This window comes from Xenopus laevis, chromosome 1L (assembly GCF_017654675.1).
Source record: "Xenopus laevis strain J_2021 chromosome 1L, Xenopus_laevis_v10.1, whole genome shotgun sequence".
In the NCBI taxonomy this organism is placed as follows: Eukaryota; Metazoa; Chordata; class Amphibia; order Anura; family Pipidae; genus Xenopus; species Xenopus laevis.
Genome location: NC_054371.1, coordinates 187,573,827 through 187,594,708, shown reverse-complemented (window position 1 = coordinate 187,594,708; position 20,882 = coordinate 187,573,827). Strand labels below are relative to the sequence as shown.

Here is a 20,882-nt window from a genome sequence, read left to right as displayed (position 1 = left end):
ATAGGTAAAATTAGGTACCTCGGCTTATACGCGGGTCGGCTTATACACGAGTATATACGGTAGCTGCTTCTAGTAGCTATGTGTATCTTCACTAAGGGTGGTGGCAGACAGGAAGATTAGTTTCCCAGTGACAAATCTTCGCTTCTGCGGCGACTAATCGCCCCGAAATGTATTCCAGCCATCAAGAATATGAGTCGCCGGTGGGATGGCATATGAATCGCTTCCTCACTAGGGAACTTCTGGCGACTTCAGAAATCCGAATCGATTCGTAAGCTTGCTACCCACAGAAGTGAAGATTTGTCACTGGGCGACTAATTTACCTGTCTGCCACCACCCTAAAGGTGAAAAATCCCTTTAAAATGGATCAAAACCCAAACAGTTAAATCAAATTTCTTTTGTTAGTAGTTTCTGAGATAGCATTGTTAGACAGTTTTGATCGGTTTATAGCTGTCTTTCTGTTTAACAGCTCTCTTTGAAGGTCAGAGTGTCATCGACCCTAACTTCCCAGTAAACACTTTCTGTTAAACAGTTCACTTTTAAGTTAACCTTTAGACTGTTATAGAATGTCCTATTCTTAAAAAAAACTTTTCGATTGGTCATTATTTTTTGTTTCATATGGTTTTTTAGTCTTCTGCATTTTAAAAAGGGGTTACTTACCCCAGCAGCCAAAACAATTGGCTCTGTATGACTACAATGTTATCATTACTTTTATTACTTATCTTTCTACTCAGGCCTTTTTTATTCACATACCAGCTTGTCACTCTTTGGTTGCTGGGTAAAGTAAACCATATAACCCTAGATAAGTTCTGAAATTCCAAAAAACCCACAAAAATAAAAAAAAAGACCAATTATAAATTGTTGCATTATCTACATCATATTAAAGGTTAATTCAAAGGCACACTTACCCCTTCTCAGCAGTCTAAAAATGTAAATATCACAGAAACTGCTAAAAATAGAAAATTTATGTAAATGTAAAGCTCAGAGAAGCATTCGGGGAAATATTTTTTTAGTATAGATTCCTTTGATGGATAAGAAAACTGAGATTCACTTGGATGTGCTCATCTGTTAGTCCCTTTTGTAGGAGCACAGCAAGCCATTTAAAGTGGACCTGTCACCCAGACACAAAAAGTTGTATAAAAAAAGTCCTTTTCAAATAAAACATGAAATCCAATTTCTATTTTTTATTAAAGCATTCATGGTTTAAGTTCATTTAAAAATTGCAGCTGTCAATCAAATATTGTCTGCCCCTCCTCTATGCCTTAGGCATAGAGGCAGAGCAGGCAATTGATTTCACTTTCCATTCAACCCTTCCTAGATGTCACTGCTCTCCCCAAATTCCCTCATTCTCTTAACCATTTAATTGTGTAGCCAGGGCATGGGGATGGACATCAGGTCCCCCATTCTGGTGCACAAACAAGATTCTGAGATGATACAAGGCTTGCCTTAATAACAGTGTCCTCAAAATGGCTCCTGCCTGCTTGCTATAATTATGAGTTCCCAGACTGAAGAAAACAAGATTCAAATAATTTATATAGTGTAATTAAAGTTCATTATGCTTGACTAACATTTTAAAATAGGATTTGGAATAATTTTTTTGGGTGACGGGTCCCCTTTAAAGGTGATACATTATTAGCCTCTGAGTGCCCTCTAAATACAATCAGGACGTTACAGAAACCAAACAAAACAGTCCTGCTTAGATTTCATGTGGAAGTTCAAGCCCAGCACTGACAGATACAACCACTACTATGTCATGCTTATGCTTAGGGGTCTCTTAATTCTACAAAGTGCAGTTATTGTAAACACAGATGATAGTTCCAATTTAGAGACACTTAAAGTGGTCACGATGTTATTATGTTTGGCTACTGATACAGAGTCCTATATTTAGACCTATGTATGCAGCTCTGAAGAAAGGAGACATTCGCCATACTAAAAGAAACGGCAACAAATTAGTCACATATTTAGAATTTCTTTTAAAGCATGACTTTTAAACCATTCCAATTGCAATGTAGAACTTTAGTCTCTGTAATGTTTTCCTGTTTCACGCTGTTAGTAGGGTGCACTCTGCAAGCCTTCTAAGGGCCACAAACCCTCTAAATAGGGTACAAAACAAATCAAAAATCAAGAGAGGATGTGTGAAACAGGGTGAGAGTGAGTGTGTAACTATATATTCTAGTATTTACCTGTTCTACTGAGTCACTATCAACCTGCTCTGGTTTCTGCATGCCACTAATAATATCTAGTGCACAGGAATGAAGAAGGTAATTACTGTCACCTACTTGTCTCTCACAGTTTCTCATTCATGTTTGTAGTCATTCTCATATACAAATTGTGGCTTAACAACTGCAGGACACACAGATACAACTGTAACCACAGTGCCTAGAAGAGCCAGAGACTGCAGTTTATCCCCAGTATCAGCATAGTTTAACCCCCAGTATGGCCATACTATAAAATAGCCAACATAAGTAGCCTATGGTACAATATCAAAATAATCAGCATCACATGCCCAAAACTGTCTCCTGTTTAGCCAACTATATACTTTTTAAGCAACTTTTCAATTGGTCTTTATTTTTTTCTCTTTTATAGGTTTTGAATTATTTATATTCTTCTTCTGACTCTGTCAAAAGATTTCAAATTAGGGTCACTGACCCTATCAAAAAAAAAACAGCTCTGTAAGGCTACACATTTATTATTATTTTTACATTTTATTACTCATCTTTCTATTCAGGCCTCTCCTATTCATATTCCAGTCTCTTATTCAAATCAATCTATGGTTGCTAGGGTAATCTAGACCTTAGCAACCAGATTGCTGAAACGGCCAACTTGAGAGCTGTTGAATAAATAGTTAAATAACTCAAAAAACACAAATAATAAAAAATGAAAAACAACTGCGAATTATTGTCGAATATGACTCTCTACAAGTTAAGTTAAATTTAAAGGTAAACAACCCTTTAACTGTTTGTTGGTATCATAAGGTTATAGCTATTTATCAAATTGCAACTTTTACCAACTCTGAATCCACACAACAAAACTGTATGACTGCACTACAGCAATCTAGAAAATAGGACGGTAACTTGTTAGAGAACTAGTAAAAGCTAAATATATATATATTTTTTTTTTTCCAGAAATTACAACTATGGATTATAATATTTGGACCTAAACAGGCCGCAACAGTGACCAAGCATACAAAACTGTATCAATCAAAAAAAAAAACAAAATGTGAAAATCAAATAATTAGCCTTTTTCCCCACACAAACAGCATTTATAGAAATAATTCATTTTCAGTCCATACCCCATACAGCTTACAGTGTAAGGTAAGAGCCGTAGCAAAGCCTTTCACTGGGGGTTTTACTGACTCAAACCATCTGATTTTTGTTAGAAAACTTGCTGAAAAATTATTGAAATACACATTTACATTCAATTTCAGCAACATTATCCCACCAGCTTTTAATAGAACAGCACCAAAAACTATTTTTGCTGTACGTAATTTAGATGAGTTTTACAACATGAAAAAAGTACTTTTCCCTTTAAACATGAAAAAATTACCCACAAATGTATAAATGAACAAGTGCTTTTGCTGAAGATCACAACAATCAGACAGCATGAAAAAATGTAAGCACAGGTATGGGACCTGTTATCCAGAGTACTCTGGACCTGGGGGTTTCTGGATAAAGGATCTTTACATAATTTAGATTCATACCTTAATTCTATTAGAAAATCATGTAAACATTAAATAAACCCAATAGGCTGGTTTTGCTTCCAATAAGAATTAATTATTTCTTAGTTGGGATCAAGTACAAGCTACTGTTTTATTATTACAGAGAAAAAGGAAATCCTTTTTAAAGTCTGTATAAAGAAGTATAAAAGATTTTTTTTAATAATCAGCCAATGTTTGATATTCGGGAAATTAAGAAAAACTTGAACTTCTGTTTTAAGAGAAGGTAATTTCCTATTATAGCAGATTTTATTTTTTATATATTGCTTTCCTCTAGGGTTACATTGTGTTTCATAGACGACATGCTGCAGTGTCAGACATGATCTACATTTCAAGAAAACCTGATGCAATGTCTTTTTTCCCTTATGAAGGATTCCTTATGCAGAAATTTTCTGTAAATGGCTTCAGCTGCATTCAAAATGCAGATTGTAATCACAGACTGAATTCCAGTGACAGATAATCAGATGCTTCCCCCAAGAGATTTGCCGTTTTCTATATTTAATGTCCTTCTAAATGCTATTCTCATGATAAAAATCTACACTTTAAAGCAACAGCATTTCTTTATCTTTATAACAAGTGGGCTACTCTCACTTGCAAGGAATTTAATGTAAATCACTGACAGTGACTTAAAGGCATACTGTCATCACCTAATTACTGCCATTTATCATAACAGCATTACATGTGTTTTTAACAACGTTGTGTTATTTTCTGTACATTCAAGGATCAAATTTCACATATTTTGATATAATTTCAATGTATTGGATTTCACTTTGTTTCAGCAAATTCTCCTATTCTCTTTCACTCTCACTGTTAAACTAGGCAAACCAAGCTTGTATGCCGGCCTGAAACATGTTCACTGTTAACAATGAGTTAACACAGTGTTTCAATAAATCAGTCTAAAAGCTTAAAACCTATAGTACAAGGAGAAAATTGGAGGCCTATTGCAATTATATTTTCAGCCCATAACATAATAAGCTGAGCCAATATATATGCCACAGCAAAAGGAGTACCACTGTCACCAGTTACCTGCCCACAGCAAGTTTAGTGATGTGCAGGTTGACCTGAGACATGTAAAGGCTGGGCAGGTTGGTTTTAAAATTTTGGTGACCACTGAAGGATTGTGTTGGGTGCAGGTCAGACTGGGGAAGTATGGTCTTTCTCTACTCCCTCTCTTTGAACCAGAGAAGAGGTTGGAAGATGTAGGTATGGGTTGGGTGTAGGTCCCACAATTTTGCATATTTTGTGGGATTATAGTTGGGTCTAGTTTTTCCTGACGTGCGCATCACTACTGCACCCAACCCATACCAATGTCTTCCTACTACTACTCCTACATGTGGTTCCAGCCCACCCAACTGTCCTCTCCTCTGCATTAACAGAGTTTAGAGTTGTGATTACTATCAGGCAGACATTGCTAGAGAAGGCAAGAAAAGTTGTACATGGTATTGTGTTTTATGTGATTCTAAGTGCACTTCCCCAGTCCGACCTGCACCCAACCCAAACCCACCATGGTCACCCAAATTTTGACTCAAAGCTGCCAGACCTGCAGGGGCCCAGTTCAACCCACTCACTACTCTGAACCTCCAGTAGTTCAGCATTGCAGTTGAATACTACCATCTTTACTATAACGCCTTAAGGTAGCCATACACTATACAGCCCTAGAGCCAAACGATCAGATTACAACCATGAGAATAGGCATCGATGGGACGAGGACCGCATCAACTAGCCCTTTCGGACCTCAATCTCAAGGGAAAATCAAACCTGCCCGATCAATATCTGGATGATTTTTGGCCAGATAGAGGTCGGGGAGGCCCATCAGAAAGCCCCATACTCCTCAGATTTGGTCTAAAGGACCCAAATTGGCAGTTTATAACTGTCCATTTATGACCACCTTAATTTTTCATTGCAGGTACAGGTACCCGTACAGTAAAGTGTAAGAAATTTTTACCACAGTGGAAGCAGAATGTTCAAAATTCGACAAACACCACCTCTGCCTCCAAAGAGATCTATTCTCACTAAAATACAAATGAGCGAACATGATGCCAGGATCACATGCAAACATTTGCATTTGAATAGAAACTTTCAAGCTCCAACTATCTGGGGGCTGTAGATTTGAACATGCTGTAGTGCTAGGGGGTAAGTGCAGCTGCTGTTTTGAGCATCTGTATTCTTGGTAGGGAAAGAAATGTTCCTGTTCCCATGGTCTTTTGCTTATTTACACTGTATAGAGCTGTCTTTGGGTGATAAAGAGAAAGAATGCGGTATCAATTTTCTAACTTCCATGATCCAGGAGAACCTTTCACCTTCCCATCTGATACAGTCTGTAATCAGAAGATCCCCATCGATCCAGGTGAGATGGGTGTTGGGTGCATTCTTCCCAGATATTTTAGCTGCTGGAGCACTCATGCCAACGGGGATTGACTCCTCCACATGGTTACTGGAAGATAAAAACATGGATGCCCTGGCACACATGTCGAGCACTCTATAATCAAAGTAGGCTTATAGTTTTATCCTGGGGCTTGGATTAGTAGCTGCTGTCACACTAGTCCCTATGCCACACACCCCAAAGGGGAGTCCCCTGTCCGATGGCTGCACACCAATTCTACTGATTTCACTACTTCCTACAGCAGCCGGCGCAAACGTAAAGACAGAGCTGAAGGCATAATTATATCCAGACACATTCAAGAAATTTTTTAAAACTCTGGTTTAGAAGCTAACACTTATAAACAAAGCAACATTATAGTCCTTACTGGAGGTGGGGTGCATTATTTAGAACCACATCTGCAGCTATCCAGCCATTCATGGACTACAACTCCCAGCAGCCCCAGAAACCTTTGGAGTTGTAATTTAATAACAGGTAGAGGAAATGACTAATATAAAGTGCCCAAGAATGAGTGAGGTTGAAATAGCCAGGCAGGTACTTACCAAACAACTATGGTGCTTACATGCAGGATACACCAACACTCTGCCTTTATTCTGCCTTCTCTGGGAAAGTGTTCCCTTAGCTGCTGCTTGACAGCTTTATTTCCCAGCCGTCCCGTCAGTGAGCAGGGAATCTGAGTACATGACACCCCCCCTGCAGTTAGACATATACAAATATGCCTCGTGTTACAAAGCTACACTAAAAGCTTTAGCCGTGTGAGATTTAACTCTGTATGCAGGAGTTGTGCAACTAAGAACCTATCCCAAGTGTTGCCCAACGGCAGCATTAACAAAGATCACCCTGTGTGTGAATGGGTGGTGAGCTTTTTCCTCTGCCAACAAATTCCTGCCCAGCCTCCTAACACAGCCTCTCCCCTGAGCTCTGCTTATGAATGAACAGGGCACCAGCAGCTCACTCCCCTGTGCTTTCCCCTGAGATTATCAAGGTCACCTGACAATTCATATTGGGAATAAAAAAAGGTTTACAAAAAATAGAAGCCATGAATGCTATTTGGCCTAGACAAAGGTCACACATACTGTAATTGCCCTGCAGAAGTACAGCACTGTGGAATATGTTGACACTTTGTAAATACATGATATAATAATATCAGTCCTCAAACTCCAATTCCATTGCTTTATACTGAACAAAATGTATTGTACAGCACTATAATGATGGAGAAAAGGCCTATATTTGTAAGGATTTGAACTTCTAGAGCACTCCTTTGCCCAGCACTGTTCTGAATGTTGGGAGGATGGATCCTGCTGGCACGTGTTTGAAATAACACCCAAAAGTTGCACTTTTAGGGTAATGGTGGGCTTGAGCTTTTGACAGCAAATTCTACTTTTTATTGACGTGTGTGCGCAGTGAAGTTCTGATGCCCCTGTTCTGTGCCAGAGGGTGGAGGTACTCAATGGGGTATTTCTTTGCCTGCTGCATATAAATGTAAACAGAGAAACAGCCCATCTGCTCCCACTTGCTCCTTTCTCCTTTTACATTAACAAGACTGTGTTTGGCCTATGTTGGCCTATGTGTAAAATGTGAGAGTATGCCTTTTCACACCAAAATTCGCTTGTGTTTGCACTTTGCACACAGGTTGAAACCGTCCGTGCCTGTTATGCAGAAAAAGGAATCAGTGGATGGAAGCAGATGGGCTGTTTTCGGAGTTGCACAGCACACTATGTCATATGCAGATTATTGTGACACTCATGCATCAAAGTTTGTGCATCCTGACTAAGGGAAGGTTGTGCCCCCCAAAATGTTAATGCACAGGCGGTCACATAAAGGGGGTAAGATAAAAACATGGTGTGCTGTGCTACTCCTGTAAGCTTTATAGACTATTAATTTGACCTATGCCAGTCGTGAAAAGAGATCTGCACCACCAGAGTGTGAATAAGTGAAAGGTAGAGCATAACACTTCCATGGCTCATGTCTGAAAGCATCTTCAAACCTGTTACAGGTAATTGGGGAATCTAACATTAAGGGGCTTATTATTTAAACCTCTATCTATTCTGGTCGGGCTTTTTGGGGCAAAAAAAAATTTTCCGTGGGGAAAAAAAACCTCTAATCTTTTGAGATTTATTATACCCCAATGATGCAAAAAGCCTGAATCCGAAAACCCAGCATCTCAAACCTCTCGAGGGAGGTCAATTGACCTATAGGTCAATGGCAGATGTCCCTATCCCAATTTGTGTTCTGTGCTGGGTTTAGCCTGATAATCCGAAAAATGGGCTTTTCGGGAGATAACCTGAAAAAATCTAGCGATTCGGGAGTAAAGTCCAAAAAATGTGTACAATTCGAGTTTTCGCTACATTTTATTGAGTTTTCTCCCTGAATTATTTTATTGACAAGTAAGGTAAAATTGTGGATGGGAGTTTGGTCTAGCTTGGTTAAATATAAAAATTCGATAAATTAGTATTTTAGTAAATAACCCCCTTAATCTCTTACACCTAATAAGATGGTTAGAAGGTTCAGGGTCAGCATACAATATCAACCCATATATGGCCAGTTTTATACATTATGACCAATAACATACACCTGGGCAAATTTACTTGTTACACCCTTTAAATTACTGATAGCAGGAAAATTAAAGCCTTGTGCACACACTGGGCCATTCCACTTAGAATTAGAAATCAGTCGGAAAGCAGACTTGTCGGATTCAGTTAAGGTCTAGTAACATTTAACAAGTCAAACCGATGGGGGGGGGGGAATTCATGACATCAAGAAGAAATAACCACTGTGTAAACATTTAAGGAAGAGAGGCAGCAATTGGGACTTCCTCTTCGCTATGAATTACCTAGCAGTGTCCATTTCCTTATTTTTAGAATAACTGAAAATGCCTATTTATAGTATGTAGCATAATGTCTACACACATCCTACTTGTTTCTGAGCAATGATGAATAGCTATTCATTTTAGAAGGGAAACTGTACAATATAAAGAATTGCCTCCTTTGCCTGGTCAGTCATGTATTCTAATCTCAGTGATCTCATAGATATCTATAATTATCCATACACACAGGAAAAGTAGTCGACCTTGTATTATAAGGCATGAGTAGTTGTAGCAAGATATCAGCGATGGTGTCCCTCTGTACCTGACAGTGAGCAGACAACAGAGCCCGTATCACATGAAGGCCACTTATGAGCATATACATAACAAAGGATCGGAGGGACTGGAATCAGCTAGTGCAAGAGCAGCCACTTGAAAATGAAGTGCATTTACGTCTGCAGTCAGGTCAGAGGGACAAGTTGAACAAGAGAATGCATTGTACTGCACCATTATGCCATTAATACAGTAATGTACAGTTGCACTATGCTGAAACTCCCATGACCTACAGCAGCCCTGTCGTAAGAGATCAGCCCTCTCCTACAGAAAACACGAGACTGTATGAATGGCATATATATATATAATGGCATGTATAGTTTTATATACAGTCACAAGTAATAGAAATACTCAGTCACATGGAATGTGCATTGTAAGCATTAACCAGACCAATGAATAGCAACTTTTTTTTTACAAAGAGGACCTATATAAATGCATCATTTAAAGGGATAAGCAATGCCCACATAGAGAGGAAATATGCTAGAATGGCAATTAGAACTTGTTGCATTCTGATACACCATGAAACAAACAGCTCTAAAACTTGCGGCTCTCCAGCTACTGCTCAAAGCAAATGTATGCTGGGTATTGTAGTTCAGTTAGAGCCACAGTGCTCATTTTCAATGTGGAGGAGCTGCTGACTGACTCCAGCCTTGAAATTATCTGAAAGACTTTTCCCAGTAAGCAAGAGCTCATTCCCAAGCACTGTGTAAGGGGGAATCTCTGCTCAAGCCTACAACTTCTATCCCACTCTCATTATAAAACAAAGCGAGGCTACCCCTGTGCAAGCATGGCACCCCGCTTAACCCCTTCACTGCTGCAACACTCCTACACTAAGGCATGATGAGATTTTCTGGAGACGCAATATGTGTATTTATGTATAACTATACATAAATCAATCAGCTAACTTCTCCATTTCATGCCCCCCCACCCTGCATTTTGAAAGCATTTTCCAGATGTTGTTAAATTCCCATTGCCACACCAATAGCTGACACCTTCTAAGGGATGCTGCCGGTAATTGTAGTTTAACAGCATCTGGAGGGGCGCAGGCTGCAAATTATACAGATGATAGTTGTCATTGTTGTATTCTAAATAAATAAATATGGGGGAAACCATACCTTGGGCATCCTAGGTACATATAAATACAATAGTACAGACCATTGGCTGTGGCTGTTTAAAGACATGTGAAAGGAGGGGGGGATAAGAAACTTCCCCACCGGCCTGGACTTCCTCTCCCTTCCCCCACGATGATAACATTTGGGAAGAACACTAGCAGATCAAGTGACACACTAGGGCTGGAGTTTCTATGGCAGCTGTACACTAGTTTTATTATTTGACCTAAAGGTCTGCAATGCAATTACCTTAGTCTACATCAGTACGTCTGGATCTACACTGCAATTATCCCATTCAAGTGACCCAACATCCACTTCTCCAGCTGTTGAACAACTACAACTCCCATGTGTGTGGACAGCCAGAGGATAAGGGGAGCTGTAGTTTCACAGGAAGGCAGGCAGTGCAATTTGTAAATGTTACAATCTAATAGCATGGACTTACTGTTGAGAGGGAAGCAAAGCTTTAAACCCATTGGCAATACCCAGGGGGCTGCGAGCCAAGAAAACAAGATTCTTTGCACAAATTATTTACTACAGGTTGTTTTGTATTCCCACCGTGTCACATGCATAGACTAAATGGCCAGTAGGGATAGTACATTGGCTCAGCTGTGCCTCACAGTCACAAATAAATCACGGCTGTTGTGGTCAATACGAGACTAGTTATTGTTAGTAATATGCCAGCCAGGAAGGACCATTTGCAACACTAGGCCAGCCTTGGCAGCACCAAGTCACTGCAACTGGCACCCCCAACTACTTTACACACACATCAGCCTCAGTCATTTGAAGGCACTCACCTCACTCAGCTCCACACTGGCTTCTTCCCCGTATTTCATCCCCACACTGGCATTCATGGTTCCTGTGTTTTTTTCAGACTCTAGAGCGTTTTCCTACATTTCAGTACTTCCGGCACCCTTTGCTTCGCCTGCCTGTGGAGCACACATTGAGGCATCTGTCCCCAGGCACAACTTTTGTTAAGTGTGTGACACAGAAGATGGAGACAGGCACACAGGCTGAAGCTGTCCTGTGGAGCTGTGACTTGCTGAAAAGTGCAAGGGAAAAGCATGCGGATTTCCACAGCAGTCGGACTTGTGCTCTGCAGAAGGATGAGGAGCCTGAAGCCAGTGTGTACAAGCTCAGCTATTGCAGCTAGCCGTGCCTCTAGTAGTGTGTGCTGGCCACTCGGTGGCTCGCTCTCAAGGCACCTCCCCCTTAAGGCTCAGTGCTCAATGTGAGCCAGTCCAGTGTCAGGCTAGAGACCCTGACACATCAAGTGGAGAAGCAATTCCCTGCACTTCATGTGAAAGTTTCAGATATGAATGTACAGCTTTGTCATGATGAAAAACATCTGTCTTTCTGCTGCCTACAGGATGCTGTGAAGGGGCGGTACGGAGGCTCTGACACACACACACACACACCACAGAGGGGGGATGCGGGGGGTGCTGCACGCAGTTCATTTGGGAAAGGAAGGCATTTTTCTTTCAAGCAGATCCTGAATGAAATAGCGTTGTGAAGGTCTGGAGTGTGATCCAGAGCAGCCTGCCAGGCAGCGGGTAACAGCACGTGTTCTGGGCGCTCAAGGTCGCAGTGTTTGCTGTCAGCCGTGCAGCAGAGACAGAGCACAACATCTGCAGATGCCATTCATAACACAAGTCACCACAAAGTTCACTTGGGGGCTGCCCTTATGCCACTGGCCTAAGTGGGTTGCCCTGTACACACAAATAGAAATCTAGTTCATTCAGTTTTTGTAAGAAACTGTGGATTTGGGAAAACACAGTTATACAGTGTGGGGGTTCACTCGCTGGTAGGCTGCAAATGAGGCGACTTCACACACCAGGATCGGTTATTTTCCAGCTGCTGCAGAAATTTCCCCTCGCAGGGGGAAGATAACCGAAAAACAGCAGTTCAACAGAAATATCCAGCCTCCTGGCTAACACAAAATAAATGTTTTTCTTTCTCTCCTGAAGCTGAGCACTCCAGCAGTTTGTCTCACACACATTCAGCACTGCTGCTCAGCATCAGGTGTACTAAATAGGCCTAGGGCCTCTTGAAAAACCTGGGCTACAGATTTGGGAATCCGTCCCATGCTACTCTTGCGGATTCCCAGTAAGACAGCCCCGAATCATCAATTAAAAAAACCTTGCAGAGAGACATAGTGTGTTTCTCTGCTAACAGCACTACTGGTCTAACCTCAGTAACAATATCTGAGAATCCGTGGCCCAAAACATTCCATCAATCACTTTTCCCCAGGAAACAGATAAAAATATCTGTTTGCTCTTTTGAGAAATGGATTTCAGTGCAGAATTCTGCTGGAGTAGCACTATTAAAGGGATCCTGTCATCGGAAAACATGTTTTTTTCAAAACGCATCAGTTAATAGTGCTACTCCAGCAGAATTCTGCACTGAAATCCATTTCTCAAAAGAGCAAACAGATTTTTTTATATTCAATTTTGAAATCTGACATGGGGCTAGACATTTTGTCAATTTCCCAGCTGCCCCCAGTCATGTGACTTGCGCCTGCACTTTAGGAGAGAAATGCTTTCTGGCAGGCTGCTGTTTTTCCTTCTCAATGTAACTAAATGTGTCTCAGTGGGACATGGGTTTTTACTATTGAGTGCTGTTCTTAGATCTACCAGGCAGCTGTTATCTTGTGTTAGGGAGCTCCTATCTGGTTCCCATTGTTCTTTTGTTTGGCTGCTGGGGGGAAAAGGGAGTACAGCAGTAAAGAGTGATTGAAGTTTATCAGAGCACAAGTCACATGACTTGGGGCAGCTGGGAAATTGACAATATATCTAGCCCCATGTCAGATTTCAAAATTGAATATAAAAAAATCTGTTTGCTCCTTTGAGAAATGGATTTCAGCGCAGAATTCTGCTGGAGCAGCACTATTAACTGATTCATTTTGAAAAATATTTTTTTTCCCATGACAGTATCCCTTTAACTGATGCGTTTTGAAAAAAACATGTTTTCAGATGACAGGATCCCTTTAATAGAGGTAGCAATTTGTTAGGTACCCCTCAGAGATTATAATTACTAAATTAAGACCACAAGTCAGACCAGACCTCCACTTACCTGAAAAATGTACCACCGACATAGGGTACAATTTTATTTTGCCATGCCGCCATCTTGTCTAGAAAACTTGTGTGGCTGCTCTGGGAAGTGAGCTTGCACAGTACAGTAAAAGTTTTTATGTTACTTTCTAAGCCTCAAGTGTTCCATCAGATAAGAGACAAGATGGCAGCACACAGCTCCATACAATAGCACTGGTGCATTTTCCATCGAAGAGCAATGCTGGCCAGGGATCTAAAGATAGCAGTCATAATGAGTTGAGTGGAACATCCAGTGACTAACGTTTTTCTTGTCCCAGTGATAATTGCCTGGATCCTTCCAGTACACTTAGGGGCCCATTTATTAAACCTCAAATTTTTCTGGTCGATTTTTTAAAGGAGACAACTCAAATTTTTAGAGGAATAAAACCAAAATTTTTTAGAGGAATGCAACCTCATATTTTTAAATATTAGTTATACCCTAAAGTTGCTAAAAATGTGAATCTGAAACCTGTCAAGGTCATGTAGAAGACAATGGCAGATGTCCCTGAAGTTGTTTAACGACAGCGTGATTTGCGCTGGATAATACGATAAAGTCTGGGTTTTCTTCCGATAATGTGATAAAGTCGAGTTCTTGTTGCAACAATTAAAATTGAGTTTTCAGAGAGTCAATTCGAATTGAGTTTTTTCGCTCCAACTTTTTCGAGAAGAATTATTGATAAATTAGTTCATTTTGTGTATGGGAGTTTATTTGACTTTGTTTTAATAAAAAATTGATTAATTAATTATGTTTTAGTAAATAATAATGGTCAGGCAGTTATTGCTGGGAAACATGGCAGCGAGCATTCATAAGTAATATCATTTAAGTAAATAAGGGGCCAAGCATCACAGACATAATCCATTTCAAATTATTTTAGGCATACTGACATATCATTGACAGGAACATGTCTGTATCACTTTAAATTTTAGCAAAGTGATAACTTATGTTAGAAGTAGTAAAGACATGGCAGGACCCTCTTCTATGTACTAACCCTGGCTGGCATTACAGAAAATGTCTGTTTTATATAGGAATATAAATAATCTATGTAATGAAATGAAAGAGTTAAACAAGCAGAGTGACCGTTCTACCTGTATATCTGACTATTCAGCTCTACATGCGTGTATTGTAACAAACAATCTTTCTTGGAAAGATCTTTTCCAAGAAAGATCGTAATTGTAACGTCTATGGCCACCATTAGGTACAGTACTCTTGTGTGGAATTAAGTTTTCCTTTGACCCTTCGATAACTATGTTGCAAAATGTTAGCAAAAAGAAATACTACAGGCTATTTTTATTCGTCTTTGACTTATGCTATGTTAGCAGTATACAGGCCAGTAAAGTTCTGGCTGCCAAGCAGACCTAGACATACATTCATCATCCAAAGCTAAAAGGCCTTGAATAGCAGAGTATAGTTTTGCCTTACAGAATTTGTACAATATGTTTTGTACAATAGATGGATAGATACACAGAACATACAGATTTCATACAAAAGATAACCGATACAAAAATCAAACAGGAGAGCCCTGTTTGATAAAGCTTATATACAATTAAAGCAATGCTTACTTCTGCAAACATCTTTTCATAATCCTGCACACTTGTAAAGGGGTAAATATAGCCCAAGTATAAAAAGGGTTATAATTACTTTTTAACTACTTTTTATATAAATGTTCACTGAAACATTTTGGTATCGGTTCAGCCCAAAATGTCTTGGTTATATGAACAGAAAGCTGAAATACAACACAAACACACTGCTACTCTAAGGGTGGCCATACACGGGCCGATAAAAGCTGCCGATAGACCGTGTCGGCAGCTTTTTGGCCCGTTTATGGGGCCCCCCGACGGGCTTCGCCGATCGAGATCTGGCCGGAAGTCGGCCAGATCTCGATCGGATGGGACAAAAAATCCCGTTGGATCGCGGCCGCATCTATTCGTTGATGCGGTCCCGCGATCCGACCGCCCGTTAGGCATCGTTAGGATCCAATCGTTGAGCCCTAGGGCCCACGATCGGATCAGCCCGATATTGCCCACCTCAAGCCGACCTGGGCATATCGGAGGGAGATCCGCTCGTTTGGCGACATCGCCAAACGAGCGGGTCTCTCCATGTATGGCTACCATAAGGTCAGCACAAAATGAGACGTTATCCAAGAGTGCTTGCTTACACACCAATATTCCCATTTAACCAATCCTTGCAAACAAACTATTTGAAGCTTGTCTTATCACTACCCATTGCCCAAGCCTGGATATGCCATGTATGAACTCACTGACAATTCCTGGCAAAGCTCCTTTTCATCTGCAGTTTATCAGCTTTTATCAGCTTTGGCTGAAAACGTAATTAAGCGGAAACATTACTTAATTTAGGCCCATCACTTTAAATATATCCGATGCAGAAATATTTGTTAAATGACCCGTAAATTGAGGCAAAGTAAATACAACTTGGGAAACAAATAAACAAAAAATATGAAGTGCATTAGCATTTCTAGCAGATGCTGCACAAATCTGCTGTATAAGTGCATTTCTGTATGCTGTGACCATTATATCATGTCATAGAGCCTGGCGTTTTTAGGAAAAGGAAGGTCCAACCTATAAAACTACACCAATATCACATAGATTTTCCCACAACTATTCCTTTTTTGCAGCAGATTGTCTGTCAGTCTGTAACATACAGACACAATTCGGAGGGGTATTAAAGTGCTGTAGGTTACAGTTTGTTGCCGTGTTATATACCGTAAGTGCCTTACACTGTTATACACTAGCCAATAAGAGGCCAATTTGGTCTGTTGGCAGCTTTTATCAGCCAGTGTATGGTCACCTTTATAGTGGCCATACACAAACATACATGCCAAAAACTATCTGCTATCTTATCTATTCAATACCAAGTCAAACAACTGAATCCTGACAGTTAAGGTAACTTATTCCTCTCAAATTGAGTAGCTGATTATAGCAGAGTCACAGCATTCCACAAAAATAATGCAACATATATGAGCAAATTTATCAAAACATGAGATTAGAATTTATCCCAGAAAAACTCACTTTCTATTCATTCTTATGGGACTTCTAGAAGTGTGTTTATCAATAGGTGGAGTTCACCATTTGACAAATATGCTTTTCAAAATCCCATAGCAATGAATAGTGAGTGGTGAGTTTTTCTGTGGTGAACTCGAATCTCGGGTTTCGATAAATCTGCACCTAACAGTTGGAAATGTGTATTATTATAAAGCTGCAAAGCGATCCTCTAAATCAATTATGGAAATTCAGTACAAGCTTCGACAACCATCCTAACAACATGGGACTTCATTATGGGAAAGCTTTGTCCCGGCAAGCACTAAGGCACTTTTGCTCCATTACCCTTAGCAAGAAAGAGCAGAGTACAAACAAATACTAACCAATATAGGTTGAATCCTCCCTCATTAGCACTTACTTCTGTTTGCTATAGAATACATGGACAGCTCCCTGGCAATGATCTTACATTAAGATGTTTAAGTGTAAAAGTAAAAGTGTAATCACACAACAATATACGGTAACTTTTTTTACTCTGTTACAGAATATAAATAAAGCACAGCTTTGAATTATTTTTTTAAAGGGTATTCAACCCATGGCATGTCCCCTGCATTAAAAACACTGTCAAGGTAATTGGAGTTATAGTATGCTCTGACCTTTAAATAATGTAAACAAAAACACCAAAAGCTTGTCGCCAATTTCCCAGACTCTGAGCTGTATTCAGTTAGATGCCCAGTCACAAGCTGTTACCAATAATTTACATCTCTGCCTTTCTACATTTCTTCCTGTGGCAACACCACCCTCCCTACATATGGAAAGAAGTAGTGGCAGGGGCCACACAGTTTATACAATTTAAAATAAAAATATACAGAAAAAAACAGTCATGGATGATCATTAAGAATAATGTTTTTTCAAACTGCTAAAGAATAAGTATAACATTTGATGCTTAATCCTGCTATTTACTGCTAAACTTTGTTCCCACTTTAATTTTCATGGTGACCTATTCTATCGTCGTAGTAAATATTTAAAGTCCACCGTCAAAGTGATGGATTACTGCTAAACTGGATATTATTTGCTATGGAACAATGGACTTGTAGAGGTCTAATGGATATAAAGTAGAGATTTTTTTTTTAATTTGTACAAATATTGAATCTTCTGTAAAAAAATATGAACTGAATCTGAATTTGCATATGCAAATTAGCAAATTCAGTTTGCCTTGAATTTGGTGTGCAATAAAGGCTATTTATTAGAACACATAGGGGGTTACTTACTAAACTCGAAATTATGTAACTTTTTTATTAAAACAAACTCAAACTAACTCTCATCCACAAATTGAATTCATTTATCAAATAGTGAGCTCAAAAAAAATGGATCAGAAAAAGTTTCGGCAAAATCGAGTGAAAATTTGAATCGTACGACTATTTCGAATTTTTTTGAAAATCTTTTGAGTTGTTGCCCAAAAAATGTTTTCTGATTGTCGTACGAAAACAAGATCAGATCATGATATCTTCAAGTTGTACAAGGGACATCATGACCTCAACAGGTTTTAGATTATAATATTTGGATTGTTTGCAGCTTCCTCTAAAAATCTGAGTTTTCCCCCTTAAAAACTCAACCATAAAAAAATAGTGGCTTCATAAATAGGCCCCTTAATATTGAATAGCATGTTGGAATCATAGGTAACAATCACATAGATCCCCATTTTGCCTGGTATGTTGATGCATTCTGGGAGTTGTAATTCACCACCATCTGGAGGAGGCAGGCTCTTTTTTTTATTTGTTTTTATTTTTTTTTGGTTTTCCAAAGTAACAAAGATTCAGACATTGCCCAATAAACCAAACACAGATAGTACTTTTGTGTTACAATAACATTCACATTTATGAACCAATGTCTGGTATCAGATCAGGCTGCCTATCTCTGCCATATTCTGCTCAATGTGGAAAGGCACAGTTGCCTATTTTGGCCGAACTGCCCGACCACTTCTTTGTTTATGGGCCTAGCATGGTTAACCACAATTATCAAGTCTGAAGTGTTCTGCTAATGTCTATGAGGATGTAAAAAGGCAGCATTTTGGTTATATATATATATATATATATATATATATATATATATATATATATATATATATATATATATATATATATATATATATATATATATATATATATAGTCCACAAAGTAGCCAGCACTCTCGATTAATGGTTTAAGTTGCCTGGGTGCAGTATCTAAAATTCAAATATATAACCAGCAAGAACGATCCACACTCTCAGGTCTTAGATAAAAAATAAAAAATGTTATTGTAAAATGGGAGACTACCGTTTCAACCTCCTCCGAGAGGCCTTTGTCACTTAGAGGAGGAGGAGGACGAAACGTTAGTCTCCCATTTTACAATAACATTTTTTATTTTTTATCTAAGACCTGAGAGTGCGGCTCGTTCTTGCTGGATATATATATATATATATATATATATATATATATATATATATATATATATATATATATATATGTATGTATGTATGTATGTATGTATGTATGTATGTATGTATGTATGTATGTATGTATATATATATATATATATATATATATATATATATATATATATATATATATATATAAAAATATATATGGGCAGATCATACAAGAACTGTTAGGGCTGAGGACGAATAAGTGGCTGGATAACCCAATAGTTGCATCACTGCCTTTACAGAAAAGGGCACCAAACAGATATGCAGACTCTCCAACAGTTATTCAACTTGAGTTTTTTTTTTTTTACATAACCATCACTGTACATAGTTTCAAGCAAATTTAGAATCAAAGTACTGTGCTTCTTACAGAGCACAGATTATTCTGTTTTACACAGGCTATGGGAAACATTGGGGTATGCCCTTGCTATGCTGAGTTCCATTTAAGTCCAAGTTAAAATCATACAAATGTTTTTTGGGTTTTTTTCCCTCAAATTTTAAAAGCTTTTGCAAGCAAAATGCCCACAAACCTCTAGCATTTCTAACTTTAAGGGCTACAGCACGTCCAGTATTTTGATTGCTGCTAATTATGACACCAATGAAAACTTACCCTAAAACAGCAACTTGTTCAGCACCCACTACTAGCGATTATCAAATTGTAACTCACAACAGGAGGCATTTGAGGTGATACCCATCTCAATATTTCAATATTCAGTATTTAATTTTCAGCCACATTGTGCTAGCAGCAGCTCACAATGGAAAGTGATTTGTGAAATTTTTCATATTTTGTTACAACTAACATTCCAGCAATGCTCTTGTGTGACATCATAAATCATAGCCAAACACTGCTGACATTCCACTGACAACAACCAATGGATTCCCTGTGATTGGCTGCCTAGGTGTAACTCTGTAGGCTCTGTAGTCGGTATTTCCATAAGATTTTCAAAATGATGTGTGATAGGTTTCTATAAAGATTTAGCAGAAGATAAAAGCAGAAACAGTACAGAGATTCACATGATGCAGTAAATGATATGCTCTTAAGTGTCTATGGCCCTCATGTGCCTTAACACTAAAAAAGACAGCAGATTTGGGCAGGTATATGTCACATAAAAATGTATGCAACAATTATTCAGATAGGTAGCTACTGTGCTCTTACACTTGGCATAAGTTGCCATCATACATAGGCAGGAATTCTGGCTGAATTTCCTAACTGGCTGGTTTCCTAGCTAAAGTCAATACTTAAAAATCACTACTGGTTGATTCAAAGAGTTACTAGATTGCCAGCTTTGGGACTAAGACTTTGTTTGCTACCTTTTGAGGTTAAATTACCAAGGTTCAGCAAGGTTCTGCATCCAGCATAAATCTATGTCAGGTGAATTCCAAACATAGCATCAAGGAACATATTCCCTGAAGTGGCAGCTCTCTTGGCTGGGATAAGCTACATTAACTCCAGCATTTCAGGGGGGAAAAAAATTAGAATTGTCACCGCTGCAGAATTCTAACACTCTTTTAACAGCTACTGAAACAGATGAAGACTGTTTTATTTTGCACAAACAGTTCCTGACACACATTTAGACAGCAGACATCTGTATCATCGTTTGCCGTGTCTTCGGAGACCTTGTCTGGCACCATGTCCTCAGACTCCTAGGGGAACGCAAACATTAACGAGGTCTGTGCGGTACTGGAGAAACAGTAGGTTCATTAATCAGTCTGAGAACTCCCCCTTATGACCATTCACGGAAACACAAAAAATAAATTTTTAGTCTGGACCAACTTACAGACAACATACTGTATTTGCAAAACAAGGCAGCATGCTGATCTGGACACACATCCTCCTGTCACCCAAGATAAATGTACCCCAAGTTTTGCTGTGCTCAGCATTAACATTATCTACAAGTCCTGTTACACGTAAGGCTCATCTAACAACAACATAGGAAGCTGAAGAGACAGCTGCAATAAACTGTAGGTGTTACAGCTTCCCATTGTTCTTTAACGCTACTATC

At 39.1% G+C, this 20,882-nt stretch overlaps 1 protein-coding gene across 2 annotated transcripts in view; it reads right to left on the bottom strand.

Annotated features, from left to right (window-relative positions):
- The window catches only part of LOC108717348 (colorectal mutant cancer protein), a 210,800-nt gene that overhangs the window by 146,903 nt on the left and 43,015 nt on the right, over positions 1-20,882 (bottom strand). The window contains exon 1 of one of the 2 annotated variants that reach the window (XM_018264346.2): positions 11,132-11,819. The exons of the other annotated variant lie outside the window; for it this stretch is intronic. Within the exon in view, the coding sequence (XP_018119835.1) occupies positions 11,132-11,188 (57 nt within the window). The 5' untranslated portion in view covers positions 11,189-11,819. Of the gene's footprint in view, positions 1-11,131; positions 11,820-20,882 lie in introns of those variants that run through there. 2 annotated transcript variants of the gene reach the window in all.